This window comes from Parasteatoda tepidariorum, chromosome 2, assembly GCF_982258835.1.
Source record: "Parasteatoda tepidariorum strain Cologne lab strain chromosome 2, Ptep-v5.0, whole genome shotgun sequence".
NCBI lineage: Eukaryota > Metazoa > Arthropoda > Arachnida > Araneae > Theridiidae > Parasteatoda > Parasteatoda tepidariorum.
In genome coordinates, this window is record NC_141756.1 from 63735820 (window position 1) to 63758517 (window position 22698).

Sequence of the window (22698 nt, forward strand, 5' to 3'; positions counted from 1 at the left end):
TTACAAAATTTTCAACAAGCTTTCTTTTGAGGTCCTGTTCTCCTTTACTACAGCAATCAATTTTAATATGAATACATCGAGCAAGTTAAATGGATAATTTATCCTATTTATAACTTTAAAACCAATATGCTGAAAATTAATAAATAAAATTTTAATCATGATAAATTAATAAATAAAACCTTACTCACGGTAGATTAATAAATGAAACCTTAATTAATTTTCAAAGGTTCTGACAATACATCTCCAGATAATAGTTGTTTATCATAAAAATATATAAATGAATTGCTTTGCAGAATAATTTATATAACAGGAAATAAGAAAATAATAAATTAATGGTATTTTATCTTGATAATCTAAAAAATAATATTATCTTAACATCTCTCTTAGTATATTCATATGTATATTTATTAAACCCCGATGATTAAAATTTTATGCCATTTATTACTAAAATTAGAATGTTGTGTTATATTTCATACATGAAGCTGCTTTATAATAATTGTAAACAAAGTATATTGATACTTAAAACCCTTATTTTAATTTCTTTTTTGTTACTTAAATAGTATTTAAAAGGAAATCTGTATTTATAATAAAGTTCAAAAACAAATCCCGGAAAATGATGTAATTTATTTCTTAATAATAAATTTTTCTTTTTTGTTGCAAAAAAACGGACAGCGGTGAAGTCTTGGTATTCTTAATAAAGTATAGAATTAGACTTTTGTATTTTATTATTAAGAATGTATTCGAATAGTATTAGAATTCGTAAATAAAGTATATTATCTAAAAAAAAGTTTTCAAAACCTAATAAGTTTTCGTATAAAATTAAAGTTAATTTTGAAATATACAAGCATCATTGTGTAGTATTTTTTAGATCATTAATAACGTTTCTTCCTTTTTCAAGTAAATAAAAAAGTATTTTCATTAAAACAAGTTTCAATCATTAGTTAAAAAACTGAAATAACATTTATTCATATATTTTCTGATCGAAGCAACGCACATTTTATGAAATTGTAAGCATAACACAGCTTCAGATGCCAGATGTATGCCAGAGTGTCTGAGAAGTAAAATTACGAATTTTTGAAGATATAAATAGGCAAATTTTTGATGTTGCTAATTTGTGACTGTATTTTGCGAATTTTGAATACATTAATTTGCTGTTGTGACAGTGCTTTACGTTTAAACATAATTTATGAAGAAATTTCTTTCCTATTTCAGATATTTTAGGAAAAAGATGAATAGAAAAAAGATCAAAATAAATAAGCAAAAGTGGAAATAGATTCATGAGAATTGATTTTATTTCCCGAATATGAATAATTATGGTTGCAAGTAGCATTTTAAATTCAATGACCAAATATTATCCTACTTGATAAGAATCTTCCTTTAATAAAGTTTCTATTTCTGCTTCTTCTAAACAATTAATTTGACGTTTCTCATTTGCAGAAAAAGGAATTAAATTTATCCGCACCTATGAAAAATGTATAAATATGCTATTCGTGAATTTACTTAAAAAATATTTCAATTTAAATAACTTTACTTACAGATTGTATGGCACACTGCGAAATAAAGAATTACCAAAACTACCAGAATATGGGAAAATTTGCCGGGCTTTTGACACCGTGGGAACACCAAAAACTCGATAATGGTAAACTCCGTACTCCCTTTGTTAATAATTTTGGTAAAATTAACTATAAAATATGGTTTTATAATATGCGATAAAATTTGGTAAAATGGACCTTTGAGCATGGCATAAAAACCATTTATACGGTTAAATTTACTTTTCAGTTTTGTATTTTTTCCTAAAAGTGTGCTAATAAGAACTATAAATTTGAAAACCAGAATTTCTGGTATGCCCTTAGCCGATGAAAGGAAAAATTAACAAATGAATGGCTTAAATATCGAATATTCTAATTTTATATACCAAAATTATGTTTTTTTTCTTACTAAAAATGTCACTTTTATGCACTACTGTAATTTCACTAGAATTGTTTTTTTCTGTGCACGTTACACTCATTTAGAGCAAAGAGATTACCTTTCAATAAGAAGACTTTACGTTTTATTTCTATGATTAAAATAATTTTTTGCGTTAATTAAAGTATAGAAAAATATCTTGCAATTTTGGCTGGAAATATTAATTTAAAATTATACAAATAAAAAATTGTCAAAATATATTTTTTCTAGAAATTAGTCCCGGAAAATCTGTTTTTCCTGATTTCATCAAAGGAGAGTTTTCATTTGGCGACGAATTTAATCCCTCTAGTAACCCTTCGCCGTTGCTGGGTTCCGCGTAACGAGAGCTTCTCCTCTTGAAACTCCTTCTCATCCAAAAGGAACTGGTACAGATCTGCACCCCTGCTATCAGGTCAACAACAACCGGACTCATCGTTTTGATATCGAAGGAGGAAGTCCATCTCAAGACCTACAAGTGACCGGATCGATCGGATAGGAAACACTACCATTTGGTGCTCATTAAGAAATGGAAGAATAGTAAGCAAACGATAAAAAAAGAGAATAGATATCGAAGATATTTAAACGAGAAGAGAAGTGAAGAGAAATCTTGAAAATCGTCACCTTGTTGGGACGTGCATTTGCGCATGCGCATTTACCGTTGTCGCAGGATGATGCCATAAGTCGTTATGTAGCCTTACAAAGAACCCCAAGAGTGTTTAAGTTTTGAGTTCGAATTTTTCTCCATCTTCTTCGATTTTTCTCTCTGATGTGAAAATTTCCATCATTTTATCCGCAATAGGTGATTAAAAAACTCGACCTAGGCATGTTTTCGATATTTTTCATTACCTAATTTCACCCAGCACTATTTAATTTCTTTCGAAAGGTTGGAAATTTTTAATGAGAAAAAAAAAACTATTGATTACAAGTAAAATTGAGTGGTAAGTCTGCTTTCTTTGTTCAATAACTGATTTAATTTCGAAACATTCTGACGGTAAAAAAAAAAAAAAAATTTTGCATTTAAAATAAACCGGATTATACATGATATTGACTCTAAAACACATATACTCCAAATAGCGTAATTAAAGTTATTTTATATAAAAAAAATTATTTTAATATAAAACTGTATGAATATATGCTTATTGGTTAAGCTTTGTTATACAATATCACATTTGATTTGTTTTAAAACTATTTAAATAATAAATTTCAAAAATGAAAGATTTTTAATTAAAAATATTTAAATTTATTTAATATTTTAATGTGTTTTTGAAACTTACTCTCTATGATAACCGGAGTATTTTATGCTGCTGCATGTGTTGAAAATAAAATATCATTTTTACAGAGATATTTATTTCACAATAAATTTCGTTCTTGTTTGAATTTATTCCATATAAAGCGTTCTACTAATGAATCTTATAAGGAAATCGAAAAAGCATCAGAGATTGAAAAGTATTTATTGTAACACGGCACAAAAACCCCCTTAAAGGTATTTTAGCACTTTTTTAAAAACAATTTGAATTAATATTCAAAAGAAAATGACATTAGGAAAACTTAATACTTGACTGAAATAGAAAAAAATAATTATGTTAAATTTTTATTACAAACTTGTCATCGCTTATTAGATTAGGATTATCCTGCCTGAACAAAGTTTTAAAAAAATGTATCCTTAAATTTAATTAAATCAAAGTACTTAAAAAAAATTATTTGAATTCATGTTTCCAATCTTTCTCTTAAAAAACTAAATAGCGATTTTTTCTTCGCTGTTTTAAAACAAAGATTGACTTTTTTTTCACTTTACAAATAAAAAAATACTATTGGTGTATTCGTGTTGTAACTGTTTAGAATTCCTAGGTAAAAAAAAAGTGATGCGAATATTTTTTTAATATTTTTTAAGCTATATGTGTACTTTTGGTGTTGTTTCTCATCCATGGGACCGTTTCTAGAGTTTTAATGTTATTAGGGAACTATGTGTGTTTTGCAATTACGAGTATTTTAAATTAGGTAATAAATGTATCGAAAACATGTCTAGAAAAAGGACATAATTTGCGATTAATTGTACTTGAACTTTTTTTTGTTGAAGAATTATATTAAACACTGAACTGTTAAGTACATGTTCTTTTTCTATAATCATATTCTTCATACAAGAACTTGTTTAAAAAGATATGAAATAACCTTATAAGAACTTTTAAAAGCCTTCGTAATCCTTCTTATTCAAAAAAAAAAATTCGAAGACTCAATTTGTTGTCCATATATCCAGTGAACGGCTTTCTACGTGATTTTGTTTCTACTGTCCGTTGAACTCAGGTGTATTTATTACTTCAAAAGAAGCTATGACTTTATTTGAAGTTTCTCTAGACGTTATGTTAAACCTTGTATAAATTAGAACCAAACAAAACAGTGTCACTGCAGCAAACAAATTATGATTTAAAATCTGCAAAGGAAGTTAAGCAACTGTAAAATATATATATTTGAAGATTTTTTTTGATCAGAAGCATAATGAGCATCGCATTACTTATGTTATTCGCAAAGAATTGGTGTTTTCTAGCATACTTTTGCAATCTTTTGCCTGCTTAAGCCTTTCGTTTGACTCCATTTTGCTTAATAGCGGAAAAGTTTATTTGTTCATCTGTGCAAAGGTCACAAATATTAATTTCGGCGGCATCCGGCAAATAAGGGACGAATGTTGCAGCCTAAAAGGGCGAAGAGGAAAGACGAATCGAAGAACACGTCTTACAGAACAGCCCGATGTCAAGAACTATTGCCAAACAAATCACTCGAGACGACAACAAACGACGCTCTGACGATTAGGAGATAGTTGCGCAGGTGACCATGGAGGGAACGACCATGGTGACAGTGGGCGGCGGGGGTGACGGCGGCGAGGAGGCGGTGGTGAACGCGACCCTCAGCCCCCATGACGAGTGTATGAAAGAGCGCAAATGGTGGTGTTTCCTTCTGTCGAGCGTGTTCACATTCATGGCGGGACTCTTCATCATCCTGATTTGGCGCGCATTTGCTTTCCTCTGCTGCCGGAACAAGGAAAAGAGCGGCGCTGGGGCGGCGAAAGTCGCGAAGGTGACGGCCGCGGACCCGAAAGGAGGGGCGGTGGCCGGTGGAAACGAAATAGGATTTATGACCGAAGCGAAGGACTGGGCCGGAGAGCTCATCTCTGGGCAGTCGACTACAGGAAGGATTTTGGTAAGTCAAATATTATTTTATATATGCTTATTCTGTAACTATTTTCCACACTGACATTGTTTAACCCTTTGACGCACTCTGGACACCAGTGTCCATGTTGTATGTTTTTTTTTCTGACTATCTAATTACAAGCAAAAATATATTTCGGAATCATTTAATTATCAAAACAAGCCTTTAAGTCTTTTAGTTACTAAAAAATCTGTTAGATCAGAGGTTCACAAATGGTGTTTCACTTGTTAGTACTTATTATAAAGAGTGATGAGTTTTGAAGCATTTGATTATAGTTAGATCCAACATATAACTCATAATTTATTTTATATTACGGTTGCCTTTATGAAATTATTCCAAGTAAAATGCCAATGAAATAGAAAGGGAATTTTTTAAAGGAAAATTAATATTTCTATTAACAAGATATTGAAAAAATTATGAAGAAAACAAGCACTTGTAAACTATACCATTAGTATTATCTATTACGTTTTTCAAGGCAAAATACCTCAATTCTTTTATATAGAAATATATTTTCATAATAACCCTTTTCAACGTTTATAGCAGTTCTTTTAAGTTTTCATTTCAAAGTAAACCAAAATTCTGCTTGTTTTAATCATTTTTAGCTTATGCATATACACCGGAAACAAATTCATTACTAGACTAGATATAGCATAAGGAAGGACAACAAATTCAACTGACAGACATAAAACCTAATTTAAGATAATTAATGATAAAGCTATGAAAAATCTTCATTCTTCTAACAAAATATTTAAAATATATAATCTTTTATAGGTCATAACGTTTCACAGTTATCTTAAACTTTATTTTTGAAGTGGGGATTCCGCCAAAAAGAAGGCTGATTATTCAGGGTACCATAGCCAAAAAAAAAAAAAAAAAATGGGAAAAGTTGTGTTAGAATATGGAAATTATATTTGTACTAACATTTAAAATCCAAAAAAATTAGATGCAATTATTTTTTTCAAATTTAAAAATTAATTAGTTACTGATTTTGCAAAAGGAAGAAATTTTATTGATGAATAAATGATTCTGTTAGATATAAATAACTTCGAATATGTGCAAATTTGAAAAATTATTCTTTGGAAGTAAACGGTGTTTGGAAGATTTTACCATTAACACAGAAAAGGACACTCATGCTGTATCTCCCAGCAATAAATTATTAAAATGCTCAATACAATATTTTTCCATATTTGACCCAAATTTATAGAAAATAATGAAAAAAGTATGAAAAATATGTTTAGTAGAAATGCTGCGTCAAAGGGTTAAGAAAACTGAACAATGGTTTAACATCTTAGTTTATATAACTAACACAATATCTAAATATTCTGCTACACGACTAAGCTATTAGGATCAAATTATCATGCCAGTTTTGCGTTTCTGCGTGACAATAAATTTAAAGAACATCAAATTATGGTTTCTCTTCATCAGCAAGTTTTAATCAGAAAAAGGGTATGCCTATATTTTTGAATCAACATACATAAATTAAACTTTAACGATTACGATAACGATTTTAATAGTCATGATATTTTCCTTTTCATTATCTCAAACTTTCCTTTCACTCAAAAGATAAATAATTTTAGAAATTTAGCCTTTTATTGTAATCATTAAATTATCATTAAAAAAGTTGTTTTGTCTTGCTAAGTACTTCTGAAGCAGAGAAAGTTTTTTTTTTTTCAATTTGAGTGAAAATAGTAAAAAATATCTCTTTTATTTAAGTTTCTAGTGATCTTAGAACTTTTTAAACTTTGAACTTAAACTTGAAATGGTTTATAATATATCAAATAAGACCAAATCTGAGACGATAAGACTAATAGCTTAGTTATAATGCTTTAATTTAAAAAGTACATTGTTTGACTTGTACTTATTCACGCATTTAACATTGCTATCTAGACAAATAAAATATTGTTTCGTATGTATTTTTATGCGCTGAATACAACGAAAGCAAACGAGTCGATGAAACTGACAGCTCAGAAGTTGCAAGGATTTTTTTTAAATTTTGAATTTTGTACTTTGATATCTTTCGATTTTGCTTATAAGAATACTCAAATATTATCTCAGTTGTCTAAGCAGCTTCGAGATAGCAATATCAAAAGGGAAAATAAATTTAAGTCCAAAATGATTATTTTTTTTTATATAGAAACTTTTGCAACTACTAAACTATTAGTACGTGTTTGCTTTTATTCAATTCAGCTTAATTCACGGAATACGGTACTTAATTTGCATAGATAACCAATTCAGGTGAGTAGATATGTAAAGTGCGCAATGTAATAAAATTTTTTCTATGATTGTTAAATAAAATAATAAATATTTATTAAAAGTTATATTTCGCATAAAATTATCTTTAGTAAAACGAATTTTAAAATTGTGTTCAAAATTTTTTTAATCCACTTAAAAAGTTTTAAAGATATGACAAAATACGAAAAAAATAAGATAAGCAATAAGAGACCCAGACTTTGGACCGCACTCCTGACTAAGTTATAGGGACGATATTTCCTAGATTGGGGCTTCCTCCTACATTTCGGAAGTCAAAAATCGTAACACGTCGAAAAAAGGTATATTTATTCAGCGAAAATGCGTTTTTTTGTCTGATTATTTTTGTGTCTGCACTTATTAATTTACATATTTGAGGTAAACCCGGCATTAAGATTGAGTCTTAGGACCTGGATATACAATCATTAGATCAAAAGTTATTCAGGGTGGTCCGCTATTTTTTGGTGTACTATAGAAACATGTTTACATTACAGCATGAAACATGTTTACATTATGGAATATTTGTACTTATTTTACATTTCTATCAATAGCACATTGCTTTTGCAATCGCTACTGTGAATAATTCATGATAGGAAAATAGATAAAAGAAGGCAGAAAATAAGTGAATCGGTGGCACATTAGAAAACATTTATATTATTTCAGTTTTTGACGGTTTAGATATGATCTGCGATTTCACAAAATTTTTCATTAAAAAATAAGCATTTGTTTTTAAAAAAAATAGTGAAAGGAACATAAAAAATTCTGATGAATCTGATGCAATACTTTTTACCTTTATTTTCAAAAAGAAAAAAGTAAGAAGCAAAAAAAGTGCATTTGTGTTAATCCGTGGTTGGCCTGAAATATTTTATTTATGTGTGCAAACTTTTATTGATGTTATGAAAAAAGATTTTTGTCATCTTTAGAGAAAATTATTTAAACAGGAAAAATAATTTAGAGCATTTTCAAACTGGTGTGCACTCATAAGTGACTTCTTATTTAATACAGTTTTTTTTTGTTTGTCAAATACAGTATTTTTTATATTTGTTACAGTTAATTTTATTTAATTACGCTTTGTTTTCCGGCCCACTTTTACGAACATATTTTACGAACTTAGATTTTCGAAATTTTATCCCTGAAATTAACGTTACTATAGATATCTGAATTTACTGTAAATTTATGGAACTGATGAGCGTGTTTATTAAAAAGTACATTTATGTCATAGTTTAGATAATAAATTAATAATTTATTTAATTAGTTTTAGTAAGGGAGCTATAAATTTACAAAATTCATATTACATGCAAGGAAAATATTATTCACGCTTATTCAGTTCAATACATTTAATCAAAAAAGTTAATTTAAAAATAAGCTTGTGAAATATAAAACATGTCTTATGATGTACAAAGTTTCATCAACTATAATTAGATTTTTAAATTTTTAATTCCTTGAACTTCAAAATAATATGCTGTGCATTTAATTGATTTATCAAGCTAAATGGGAAATCCGACTAATCGCAAGCCGCCATTGTCATTTTACAATGCAACGAGCTAATTGGTATCGTCTGCAATGCCTTCTAGTCCATCTGAAAGGTTTTAGGATTATGTCAATGAACCTACTTATCCTTAGGCCAATTAGAGAACACATCATCCACTGCTCAATTTATCTGATTATTTCCAGCCATTTGTAATAAGATGGGTGAATTAGTGACTTAATAAAAAGCGTTCAAATAAAAGCCAATAAGTTAGAGCTAAGGCTAGCTTCAGTGAAATGGGCTCTTGAATTATTTTTGCCTACGAAATAAATATTAAACAACGATTGTGCCCAGAAATTATAAGTGCAGAAAATGATAGTGTGAATAAAAAAGGTACAAAATGTTTCAACAATAACGAGCATTTGAAAAACTTCCATTATCTAATAAAAATTAAATTTTTATATTAATAAATATTACATTTATCAAAAAACTGAAGGAAGAAATAAATATTAAATTTATCAAGGAACAGAACATTTATCAAAGAACAGTATCTCTAACATCTTCTGCTTTATGTTTTTCCGTTAGAATCTTTATGCTTAAGATTTTCTATCATTAACTTGATAAATAACTTTTAAGTAACAGTTAAATCAGCGCTTGCAGGAATTTTAAACGAGTGTGGTGATAAATATTAAGAAAATTCTTAGGTTCTGGTCATCAAAACCTATCAGAAGTAAGTAGAAATCTCGATATTCGTAACATTTCTTTTTAATTTGCATAATTTCAGATATATACATGGAACTAGTTTGACCCATCTGAAACTATCCAACAATGTTAAAAAACTAATTTATTGAGAAAAAAATTTCGATTAAAAAAATAATAATTATTTTTTTATGATTTAATTTGAAATCTGTTAAAAGTTTTAATAAAGCTGATGTTATGTATAATTGCTGCCTGCATGTTATCGAATTTTTTAATGACTAACGTACAGGGAGCAAAAAAATGACAGCCCTGAATAACTTTCGATTTAATGATCGGATTTTCACGTTCTAGGACTCACTATTAATAGCTCGAGGGGGTGACCTTAAATATGCTAATTAATAAGTACAGATGATATTTTAAGTAAGGAAATCAGACACAAAAACGTACATTCTCTAAATAAACATATTTTTTTCCAATGGATTCGGATTTCTGACCCTTTAACTATAGTGGATAGCCACAATCTGGGAAAAATGGTAAGGAGAGTGCTCAAAAGTTTGGACCCCTTAATGTTAGTTTTACTTTTTGCGAATTTCGCTATATCTCGAGAACTTTTTAAGCGAATCGAAAATTTTTGCTCACAATTATAAAATTCGTTTATCCAAAGATAATTTCCTGCAAAATATTTATTGTAAGTAAATATTTTTTATTTTACTTAACAATGGTCAAAAAAATTTTAAATTGCAATGCATACATTTTTTTGCATCTTTTAAAGAATGTTATTTTAAATGGCAAAAATTGAGCGAATTGGCTTAGTAGCAATTGAATTTCGAAAAAAGTCAGATACTTAAAATTCGAATTCTCAGGAAGTATTCCACCGATTTGGCACAAATTGTGTACTTTGCCATATAAAACTACATTCAATATTATCTTATTTATTTACTACTTAAAATATTATCTGTATTTAATAATTAGCATATTTGAGCTCACCCTCTCGAGCCATTAAGATAGAGTCTTAGAACGTGAAAATCCGGGCATTAGATCAAAAAATATTAAGGGTGTTCCAGTATTTTGTTTGCACACTGTATATTAATTTCCTATATTAAAACTTAAAATTCAAATCAAAATCATTGAAATTTCAAAAATACCATTTTTAAAATGCAACATCTTTTTAAAACAATGAATATATTGTAGTTTTATTATTTTCAGTGAATAATATATAATAAATATTGAGTTTATTCACAATACTTCACTACACAGAGCTACTCTAGAGAACAATAGTTTTAGGGATAGTTTTAAGAACTTATTAACAATAGTTTTAAGGAATTTCAAACTGATGTAGATTTCTAATTAGCACAGTCTCATTTATTATTAGATAGTTTTTCTCATTTATTTCTCATTAATTTCGCACATTTCTAATTAGCTAAAATCATATACGTGGATTCTAATAAGCCTATAAGTTTCAGGTTGAATAGAAAATGCTCGAGACTTTTTTTCAATTAGCCTTAAATGACGGAGACATTTGTAAAGAGCCGGATTCCTTAAGTTAGCCTATAGCATTCGTAACAAAATATGTAAATTAAGCTTCGAAAGTTATGAAAGCTTTCCATTTAGAATTTCAGAAATCGATGTTAGCGCATTGTAACTGAATTTGTTCACTAAATTTTCAGATTGTTTTCCTTTTTTTTTTGCACAATGCATTTTAACATTTGATGACATCAAGTAACTGATGTAGAAAAATTAATTTCCACAATGCAGAACGCACATTTTAACTATGCATCCATTTTGTAAGTTCATTTTTTCCTCTTGATTTTTCCATCTCCCTTTTTTCCATGTAAAAAAAGTGCATTTCATACCCTAACATGTAATTTTTTTCTTCCTTTTTCATAAAAAATGCATTTACTATAAAAGGCATTCGTATTGAATAAATAAATATATATTGCAAAACTTTTAATTAGGCATGTGCACATTAATTTAAAATGTAACCAGAGTTTTAAAATGCTTGCCTTTTTTTATTTTTATTAGCAACTAGTGTGGTCGTTAACTTAGAATCTTCATAATCATGCAAAAATGAAAAAAAAAGGCTTTCAGAACTAAGATTTGGATTGCATCCAAAATTTAAACTCATGATTTTTTATTCACAATTAAGTAGATTGTTGATAACGTCCCTGAATGACACTACTTTTACTAAAATATTTTTACTTCTCTAAAAACAGAACTGTGCCCTTACTTTTTAATTTAAGATTGATGTTGTTTAGATTTGCTTATAAAAACAATTATCTGAATGCTGATAAGTGTTCTTTTATTCAGGAATTGCTTGATTTTATGATACGAAAGCAATAAAACAAACAAGTTCATAAAAGATAAATATTATTAAAATTAAAATTGATAGCTTTATTATCTAATACGAACCAAATAAAAAAGCTCACTTCTAATAATCCCATTCAAAACAGAAAACGAAGAAGACCACCAATAAGGTGGCTGGACTCCGGCGAGAAGAACTTTCTTATAGTAAATAAGGAAAACTGGAAGAACCTTGCTGCGGATAGGACTAGATGGCAAATACTTCTTAGGACGGCCTTGGCCTGTAACAGGCTGCAGTGCCTTGAAGGGAGAAGTGTTATTATCAATAGATTAAAATGATAACATGTAGTTAAAATAAAATTTCTGAAGATATCATTTCAGTTAACGTATGCAATAAAATGGGAATGTTAAATGCATTGCTCATTTATAACATCGAAATAAACTAAATCAAGAGCTTTTCAATTTATGTTTTTTTTCTGATTTTATGAACGTCTTTTTCTGATAAACTTTTTTTCTTTCCTGAAATCAAAGATTTTCAAAAAATATATAAAGGTTTTTGATAAAATAAATTCATTCACTGAAATTAATTCACTACAATGACTTTTTAAAAATGTTGAAGCAAGATATTGATGCTGCCTTGATAATTAGGCATCAAGTTAAACAGCATTTATTAACACTTCAAATGGTTTTAAATTTTTCTTCTAATTTCACTCGGTAGCAATTTTTTTTCTGTTGCATGAAATTCTTTAACATATCTTAGATACTTTCGTATCGATGATTTCAAATTTGCAATCGATTTCTCTCTTCAAGCAGCAGTCCCCTTCCCCGTCAAAATTTACATGTTTAAAAACATATCATAGGTTTTAAATATATCATGTAACATATAACAGGAAGCCACGTAAATGTTGCAACGAACTTCTAGGGGAGTTGGGACACATCATCGATATTGTAATTGCAGAGAAGCCCATGCCTGGAAATGCTGTTGTTCGCGGCTAGGGTCACTTTCCTTTTATAAGCTGTGTCTTCGTGTGCATTTGGACAATTCATGATAGGGAAGCACTCCTAGTAGTGTTCGACAGCCTTTTCGGGCATGGATTTCTTAGCAATTTTAATCCTGATGATTTGCCTTATCTTCCCTGGAAACTTGTCGCAAGATTTATGTTATTCTTTGGTTATATATAACATTTTTAAACTTGTACATTTGGACAAAAAAGAGCTTAAAAATGTTATTTAAAAAATGTAGCTTTAGCAGCAAAACTAATTTCAAATTTAAAATCCCTACATTTGAACTAGACAAGAACTAATATTTGAAAAAATGCAACAAAAAATTTGTCCCACTCTTATTTACTCATTGAAATTCTTACCTATTAATTGTAAATTAGTAATTTAATAATTGCACGATAATTGAAGCTTCACTTCAGATATTATAAATAATAATTATGTGGAAATGCAAAACTTTTTTTGTGCAAAAGAATTATTCAAAAAATTATATTTGCTTGCCAAGTAAACAAGTAAATATATTTGTTTATAAGTAAATATATTTTTATAAAAGTTATAAAGATAGTTTTTCTCATTCATTTTATTTTTTATCTTTTTAATATTTGATCTTTATATTTTAATTTTAATTCATCAACCAAAAATTTATGCTTGAGATTAGGATTTTTAGTTTTCATATACTTAAAAACAAAGAATCCAAAGTAGTGTACTGTTTCAAAATGATAAATTTATTTATGAACAAAAGTTTCATATACTTAAAAACAAAGAATTCAAAGTGGTGTATTGTTTCAAAATGATAAATTTATTTATAAACAAAAGTTTCATATACTTAAAAACAAAGAGTTCAAAGTGGTGTATTGTTTCAAAATGATAAATTTATTTATAAACAAAAGTTTCATATACTTAAAAACAAAGAATTCAAAGTAGTGTACTGTTTCAAAATGATAAATTTATTTATAAACTATAGTTTCATATACTTAAAAACAAAGAATTCAAAGTGGTGTATTGTCTCAAAATGATAAATTTATTTATAAACAAAAGTCTGCTTAGCAACAGTAAAATTTTTTTCTAAAACAATTTTATAGTTTTGTTGTTTTTATAGCTTAAGAGATTTCCTTCCTTTATTGATGTAGCTATCTGATACAAAAAGTTGAAGACCACTATTTTAAATTGAAGACTTTCACTCGTTCCCCCCCCCTCGCTATATTTGTTTTCATTTCTGTCTTAGGTTTTGCCTTATGAGTTAGGCTTTGACTTTAGGCTTTTGTCTTCTTCCAGCAAATCCACATTAATGCAACAAAAATTTTTCTTACTTTAAATTTTTTTAAATGTTCTATCGATTTCACATAATATCACAGAAAAGTTAATTAGTTTTTTCACTTAATATTATTTATAATTATTTACCTACGTGTCTCTTACTTTTTAAACATATTCTTTATTTAAACTTCATTTGCAGTAGTTTTTTTATGTTTGAAATGGTTTTCATTAAATATTTCAGTCTTTGATAGCTCAAATACAATCATTTAAGCATAACGTAAATAACTAAATCAAGGACAAAGATAATTTGGGAGTTAATGAAAAAAAAATGTTTAAAAAAAGTTAAAAAAAAAAAAAAACTAAAGATTAAAAATAAAATGAAATTCAATTACGAAGATGTTATGTTATTATAACGACAAACAATGTTCACTATGGCAACGGTGAAATAAAATTATTTATTGTTATTAGATTTAACTTTGAGGAAAATTAACGTTTGTCAAATTATTTTTTTACAAATGAATTATAAAGAGTGCTATTTAAGGTAATATTATAAAAAGCTGCGGTTAGAAAAATTAATATATATATATATATATATATATATATATATATATATATATATATATATATATATATATATATATATATATATATATATATATATATATATATATATATATATATATATATATATATATATTACCAAAAATGGAAGAAAGGACGAAAAAGGTGCTATTCCAAGTTAATTACTTTAAAAAATTTATTAAATCCTAATAGCAGAAACTACAATAATTTTCAAAAATAAATTGAAAATTTTTATTATTAAATTGTTAAAAGTATAATATTTTCTGTCGCATCAAAAATTAGAAACATATATATTTTTTAAAAATTAATTTAAACGTCTCTTTGAAGTTGCAGTCTACTTACTAAATAATAAAACAGAAAAAAAATAGAATTTTAAATATTTTTTTAAAAATACGTCTTGGATTTCTATTGATCATATTTTTCACAAAAGTTGAGCTTGGAGCATGCATTTTAACAGCCTAAAAATATTATAAATAGATGCAACGAAACGCATGTTTATATTTGTATTTCTTTCCATTTGCTCACAATATTTTATTCTATTTGAATATTTTTTTTAAAAGAAAAAAAATGTGAGATTCTAGCATTTTATAAATAATTTTTCCTCGACATAATACGTGAGCTGGAAGCTTTCCAAGCCACTAACGTTTTCTGTGTGTCACATTCGGTTACACACGAGTTTCACAAAATCTTTGTTAGTTTTTTTATTTTATATTTTTACTCTCCACTTCAATCATGAATGGAGAGGGGTTGTACTTTCTCTCAGGTTTTCATAATCTAGTGAGCACATAAACGGTTAATTTCAAAGAAAAATAATCCCTCAAAACTACCTGGAGGATTACTAATCATGGAGCCTCGCATGACATATTTAAGTCCTCTTGCACGATATATAGACATGAAGGATGACTCTCCGAATTAATCATTTTAAATTGTTGGCTGTCTCATCAATTAATAATTTCTTTATATTATTTAAAATAATGATTTTTCTCATAATTTAATGTGTAAGTCATTTTATTAATAGCTGTTATGAGAAAGTTCGAAGTTATTTTAAAATAAACTATATTTTTATGTATTTTTGAATATGTTTGCATACAATAAAAGTGATTTCATTATCTGAATGAAAGGTGCCACCGCCATTAGTATAAACTTTTAAAATCCATGATGAAAATTGAGAAAAAAATACATACATTAAGGGTGGCAGATTATTATTTAAGTAAGGAAAAAAACAAACAAGAACGCTATATAAATCTAATGAATCAAAGAAGTATAGCAGAAATTGGCAAATGCTTTTGCTATAATAGTGATGAATTTAATTCTTATTTTATAACCGTCGTTGAATGGCCGACCCAATTTGAAGTTTGCGACTATCAATGTTCAACTCCAACTCCATAGCCATGTAATTTTTATACCCAATCCAGAAGACAAGGGAACTCCTGGATCAAGTATCAGAAGAAATTTGCTTTTATGGAGGACTCCTTGATGGAAGTTCACATTTTCGTTACGTAGAGAGAAAAACCACGAAACCTCCCACAGTTAGCTTAACGGCGAGGGCTCTCTAACCTATGGTACGTCTACCACTTAGGAAAGCTTACGTCAGCACTGTGGGGGGATTCGGAATTCGTATCTACCAGCCATTGCTGGGGTTCGAACCCGGCTCATCTCATGGGAAGGCGAATGCTCTATCACCTGAGCCACCACGGTTCTGTCGACTCAATTGTCGAATGTAAATCAATAAATAATTTGGATATTTATGTAAAAAACATGCATTGTTTAAAATAATTTGTATTAAAAATAATTAAGCTTAGAAAAATAAATTAAGTTTTAATTTGAGATCAAAACTACCATTTTAAATTTGATTTCTTTCTAAGACAACGTTCGACTACAGAAATCCTAAAAATATCAAAAAATTAATAGCTACTGTCGAAATAGTGACAATTTAAAGCAAAAACGAATCAACAGGTTGGTTAAATATTATTCTTTGGACTAGCCAAGATTTTAGTAGAGCTCTTTGCAATCGATTATTGCCGCTTTTTTGTAGAATTTTATTATACATTTAAAATAAAAATATCAAATCATAAGATTTTTAAATTTTAACCATTAAGGATATTTTCCGTCAGCACTGTGGTTGGTGTGAGCTGAGTGCGGAATCAGTATCGAATAGTCGAACCCGGGTCTTCTTATTGGCAAGTGAGAGCTCTATCCCCTGAGACCCCGTGGCTCTAAATTGGTGAATTGTAAATATAACTTAATGTCAGAAATATATCGAAAAAGTAGCTGTTATTTTTGCTGCATGAGTTTAAAAAAATGCGCATTAGGATAAGCAGAAAACAATAAAAATTTATTTAGTGCAGTTTAAACAATTTCCTTTAAGTTCTATATAAAACGCAATTCCCCAACCATTTTTTAAAAAAGAAATTTTGAACTAAACAAGCTATAAAATGTAGTTTTTAAGGCTAAAAATAATGCAATCAAAGAAACTTCAGGTGTAACATAGTTTAGCAGTTGCTGCCGCTATAAAAGTGGCAAATTGTAAGCAAAATTGTATAGTAGAAATATATGACAAAATCAATTTTTATTTTTAAATGTACGGGTTTAAAATGTGAACTATGCTAACTATAACAGCAAAGCTTATACTGTGCAAATTGTTGTTGAAAAAAGAGCATATTAAACTAGTTTTATGTTTATTTGATTAATGCGAGATTTTTTACTTTTACGGAGCTTTTTAAAACTAAATATTTTTTAATTTTTTTTTTAACTAAGCTCGTAAGAAAAAAAGCTATTAAGAATACATAAGGCATTACATAGTTTATCAACAGTTAACTATTTAACTTTTGATCGAGTTAACTATTTAACATTTGGTAGTTTAGTTAGGTTAGTTTAGTTTTTAAAAGGATTAAGGAACAAATTATTCGCTAAATGCATAAAGACAAATTAATTTATGGGATCATAATCTATCACATGATGACGAATTCATTTAATTTTTTTTAAATTAATGCACTATGTTCTTACAAATTATGTGTAAATCATTTCCCAGAAAATAATGAGTTATCTATATTTGAAAGAAATAATGAATCGAAATGATGTTTTCGTGGAAATGTCAAAGGTCATTCATGAATGTGAATTCAAGTTAGAGCTTCCCCTAATGTCGATATGAAGGTGAACTTCGAAGTGATCGATTGTGGATTAGTAAAATCTTTAAAAGTACAATTTAAATATTTATCAAATGTATATAAAAAGAATTTTTCATTCTATAAAATCGAAATTATAATGCATTAGTTGCATTATTATTGTTATAAAAAGCTGTGAAATTATATTTTAAGCACAATAAATTAGCTTTCACATTATGCTTTGTGTATCTTCCATTCTTAAAAATACATAAAAGGGTTTATTTTAATCAGCGAATTGCGTTTTTAAATTCCAGTCACATTTAGCACATTGCAGTTCAACTAAAATACAGTGCACTTAAGTTTATTTTGTATCATTGCAGAATTAGCTGCAATATCTCTTGCTCAGACATTCCTGCTCTATTATTTAGTAGCTGCTCTGGTTTTTCAAGCAAATCCTTATGCAAATGTATTAATGTTCCCTATTATATAAAATACCATAAAAATATTCATAAAACGTGTAGAAAAACTTAAACCACTTTTATCTCAGTATTACATTCAAATGGAGTAATTTAAAGGATTTGTTTACTTAATGCAGAAACAAAACTTAAATGCGTTTTTTTAAGTCGTTGTAGAATGATTACCTTTAAAGGTATTTTCTCTTTTGAGAACTTTAAAAGATATTAAAAATTGTTTAAGTATAAAGTAGGTAAGTAAAAATTTCAGTTCAACCTTTTTTACTATAAATGAATTTGATGCACTGCAAATTATTATTTAAACTATCATTTGTGTTTTTAAGTGACTGAAAGCATTTATCTTAAAATACTTTTCACATATAAGATCTGAAATTATTTTACTGAAAAAAGTGACTCTAATTTTTTTTCAAAACTGACTTTTTTTTACTTTTTAGAATAAGAAAAATTGCATAATTTTCATTTTATATAAAAGCATTATATGTAATTAACATATTTTTAAAAGAATAACAAAAAACTAATTTCGAAAATCAATGATGCAAAACTAATATTTCTGGGAAGCTTAAAATGAATTATTTCTTTTGAATAGTTGCTCGATTCCCTTATGAGTTTCATTATTTTCCCCCACTTTTAACGACTTCTTTTTGTAACTCTGAGAAGTTATTTTAAAGGAGGCAGAATTCTAGCAGCGTATAAACAGACTCATAAAAATGAGTTAGAACAGGTAAAAAAATAAAATGCTCCTACTTTAATAATAAAAAATAGGGGAAAAGAGAAAAATTCTCCCAATTTCTTCATCTCTTCCCAACATCAGATTGTTGTGTGACGTCACAGTTGACGTCATTCTGGGAAAAAGCAACAGGCTTTAATGGTTGCTCGTTTCCATAGCAACGAGAGGGCATCACCGCCCACCAATAAGGATCAGAGAAAGATCCACAGCTCGATATTTGCCTGCTGGGATGGTGCCAGGGATTTGGATACTCTTAGTTATTTTTAGATGAATATTTGATCATAATTCTTATTAAATATTTTAAATTTCAAACGCGAGGACAACCAGTTTATTTGTTTAATTAAATAGCGGCATAATATTCATTACCTCATTTTAATTTTTATGTTTATAGATAAAAGAATATTAAATTAATTTTCCTCATGTCTCAACTCTGTTGAACGTGCAAAGAAACATAATTTTGTTTTATTCAAATACATAAAAAAACTAGGAAAAAAATATTGCATGTACATAGAAATATCGAAGTTGAGAGTGCGGTGAATTTTTTTAAAATGAACTTAATTAATTAGAGTAAAAATTATTATATTTTGTCATGAAACTAATCCTCACGCTTATGTTGTCAGTAGCAAATAATTTTTCCTCGTCTGATAATCTCTTAATTAAAATGCACCCGCATTTCAATTAGTATCAGGTTAATACAAAATGTTTACCAATATTCTATTATACGTTTAATATCCTGATGCACGCTACATGACTGATGAAATATTTTTAAATGTTTATTTTTTGCATTTGTTGTTGCAGTTTAATATTGCAGTTTTTTACTAACGTAAGAGAACTCTTTCCATAAAATTTTAGTTTCAGTATGAAATGGTCACTTCAGGCAGCTCAATCTCTGCTATATTAAAAAGCGTTATTTTTGAGGGAAAATTAAGAAAAACTGACAATACATCCAACCATGATATTTTTTCTAGCAAAATATTTTTTTTTCCTTTTTGATGAATATAGCTGGAGTTTTTTTATAAAACTTTGTTTAGAATTTTTTTTAAAGAAAGTATTTGTTACTGAAAAGGTTTCTGAAAAACACCAAGAAACATTACAATATTTATCCTTAAGTTAATCAAAATAATATAAGACATATGCATTATCCTGTTACTAAAACTCAGGATTAATTGAACAAAATGTTTGGTGCAATTGGTCTTTTTGTGTTTAAATTTTCAGTTTTGAGAGAAAGCCGCAAAAAAAGCACCAAGAAAAAAGCATGGGCAAAACTTCCAGAATTTGATAAAATTTACTAAGTTTCTGGTTCCATGGGAACATTTTAGAAGGTTCGGTAATTTTTACCAAAGAGCTTAAGTAATGATTTTGGTAAAATGAACAATAAAATATGGTTTTATAACTTATGATAAGATATTGCAGTTTTGTTAAGATACCCTAGAGCATGTCATAGAAACCATTTATTCGGTAAAATTTAGTTTTAAGTTTTGTATTTTTCATTAAATATTTGGTATTAAGAAATACTATTTTGAAAACCAGAACTTCCACATAGCCGTTACCATATGAATAGAAAAAATATCAAATGACTTATTTAGAAATACCATTTATTTTGGTTTTACTATCAGAATTATGTTTTCTTAACTGAAATGTTATTACCAAACAGCACGGTAATTTACCGGAACTATTTTCTCAGTATGCTGCATTAGCAGTCAAAATAAGAACAGAAACTTTAAACTGTGGGAGAAATATTAGAATCTAAACTTTATTTTGAAATTAAGTTAGATCAAAAATCTGAAACTACGTAAACATTGATATAGAATTAAAAAACAATTGTTTGCAATCATGGGTTATCACTCAAAAACATATTAAGTTAAACTCGGACTTTTTCAGTTTTGAAAAATGTATAATTTAAAATTTCTTTTCCTTTTTGCATTTCATTATGCTTCTAAAATAAAAAAAATTACCAAATTTAGCAAAATTGAATTTTGAAAATGCATAATGTAATGACGAAATGATGATTGTAATATTCTTAGAAAGAGAATACTTATGTATTGTTTTAAGCTACTTGCTATCAATCACTAGAAAGAGAAATACTTAAAGTGTCAGTTTGTTTTGTTAATTCAAAAAACAAAAAAACAAAAAAAAAGAATTAGTAAAAGCAATCTATATGCAAAGTTTCAACATTAGAAGGAGATTTTGATTGTATTCACATATTTTTTTTATAAATATGGTTGCATTTGTTGTTGCAAATTAATATGAATACTTTGCAATATAATAAATAAAGTTTCCACAGAAAAATATAGTAAAAATAAATAAATAACGTTCTATAAAAAAAATAGTATTCTGGAAAGTACATGTATATAAAGAAATATTTTATTATCAAATTAATAAACATGAAATTTAATATTTGGAAAGGAAAATTAATTTTTTTAAATTTAAGTAAAAAATAGCAATAATCACTGTTACATGATAAAATTCTAAAACAATATGTAATAAAAGTAGAAATTCCAATGAAGCGTAGAAAAAATAATCTTATTTGAATTCCCTATATCTAGAAGAATCTTTTATCATAAGACTAAAATTGTTTTTGTTTATTTATAATTTTTTGAAGAAAAAGGAAAAATCAATTTTTTAATCTGAGCGAAAGGAAACAAAAATCCAAAAACACACAATATATGTATAAAACTATAAATTTGTAAACAAACGTAGATTTGTTAATGAAAAAAAAACAATATTCTAATTCAATATATCTGGAGAAATATTTCTATTCTAGCGAAATTCTTCTCTGGATTGAAACTACTTCTCTAGGTATATTATTCTATGCCAAGAGAAATTCTTTTAAGAAATATTCCCTTTTATAAACGTAAAATTTAATCTCTTAACTAAAAAAAAAAATAAAAAAATTATATCATTCTAAGAATTTTAAAAATATTTTTTTTTCAGCCTTGAGGAAAGAAAGTGAAAAGAATACGTTTGCCAGCTTCTCACTTTCAAACTGCTTACATTGAAAAATGGTGCAACTTACAAATGAAAAGCAAATCATATAATGTTTCTACATAAAACAGTGTTTTGATATGTAAAAATGCACCTTAAGAAATTCACTCTATCTAAAGAAATATTTTATCATCAAATAAATTACTTTAATAATTTTTTTTTAAATATAAGATTCAATTTCTCAACTCAACAGTAACGAAACAAAAGATCGAGATCACTTGATAGAGATGTAAAGCTCGATTAAATAAATGTAGAATTCATCCTAAGGATTTTAAAGAGATTTTTTCTCACTTAACGAGAAAAGGTGAAAAACTTTGTCGTAACAGAATTTTTTAATCTGAATTCAAAGTGCGATATTCGACGATAAAAGATTTAACTGCAAATCAGTGAAAGAAACATTATTTACAAAAATCAAGATCAGTGTAACTGAAGGTGAAATTCATATGGAAAAAACTATATAATATTTAAATTCGTATCTATCTAGATATACATTTTCTCATCAAATGAATTACTTAAAAAAATTTTTAATAAAAAATGTAAGATTCAATTTCTTAACTCAAAAGTAACGGAACAAAAGATCGAGATCACTTGATATAGGTGTAAAGCTCCATTAAATGAATGTAGGATTCATCCTAAGGATTTTAAAGAGATTTTTTTTTCCTCACTTAAAGGGAGAAGGTGAAAAACTTTGTCCTAACAGAAGTTTTTAATGTT

General features: G+C 27.5%; 1 protein-coding gene across 9 annotated transcripts in view; it reads left to right on the plus strand.

The window, feature by feature from the left end:
• Positions 1-3326: 3326 nt before the first annotated feature.
• The window catches only part of LOC107441522 (calcium-activated potassium channel slowpoke), a 109003-nt gene continuing 89631 nt past the window's right edge, over positions 3327-22698 (plus strand). For 7 of the 9 annotated variants that reach the window (XM_016054814.4, XM_071177617.2, XM_071177621.2 and 4 more), the window contains exon 1: positions 3506-5136. In XM_016054814.4, the coding sequence (XP_015910300.1) occupies positions 4771-5136 (366 nt within the window). In that variant the 5' untranslated portion in view covers positions 3506-4770. Of the gene's footprint in view, positions 5137-22698 lie in introns of all 9 variants that reach the window. The other 2 variants (XM_071177616.2, XM_087157429.1) reach the window with 2 other exon arrangements.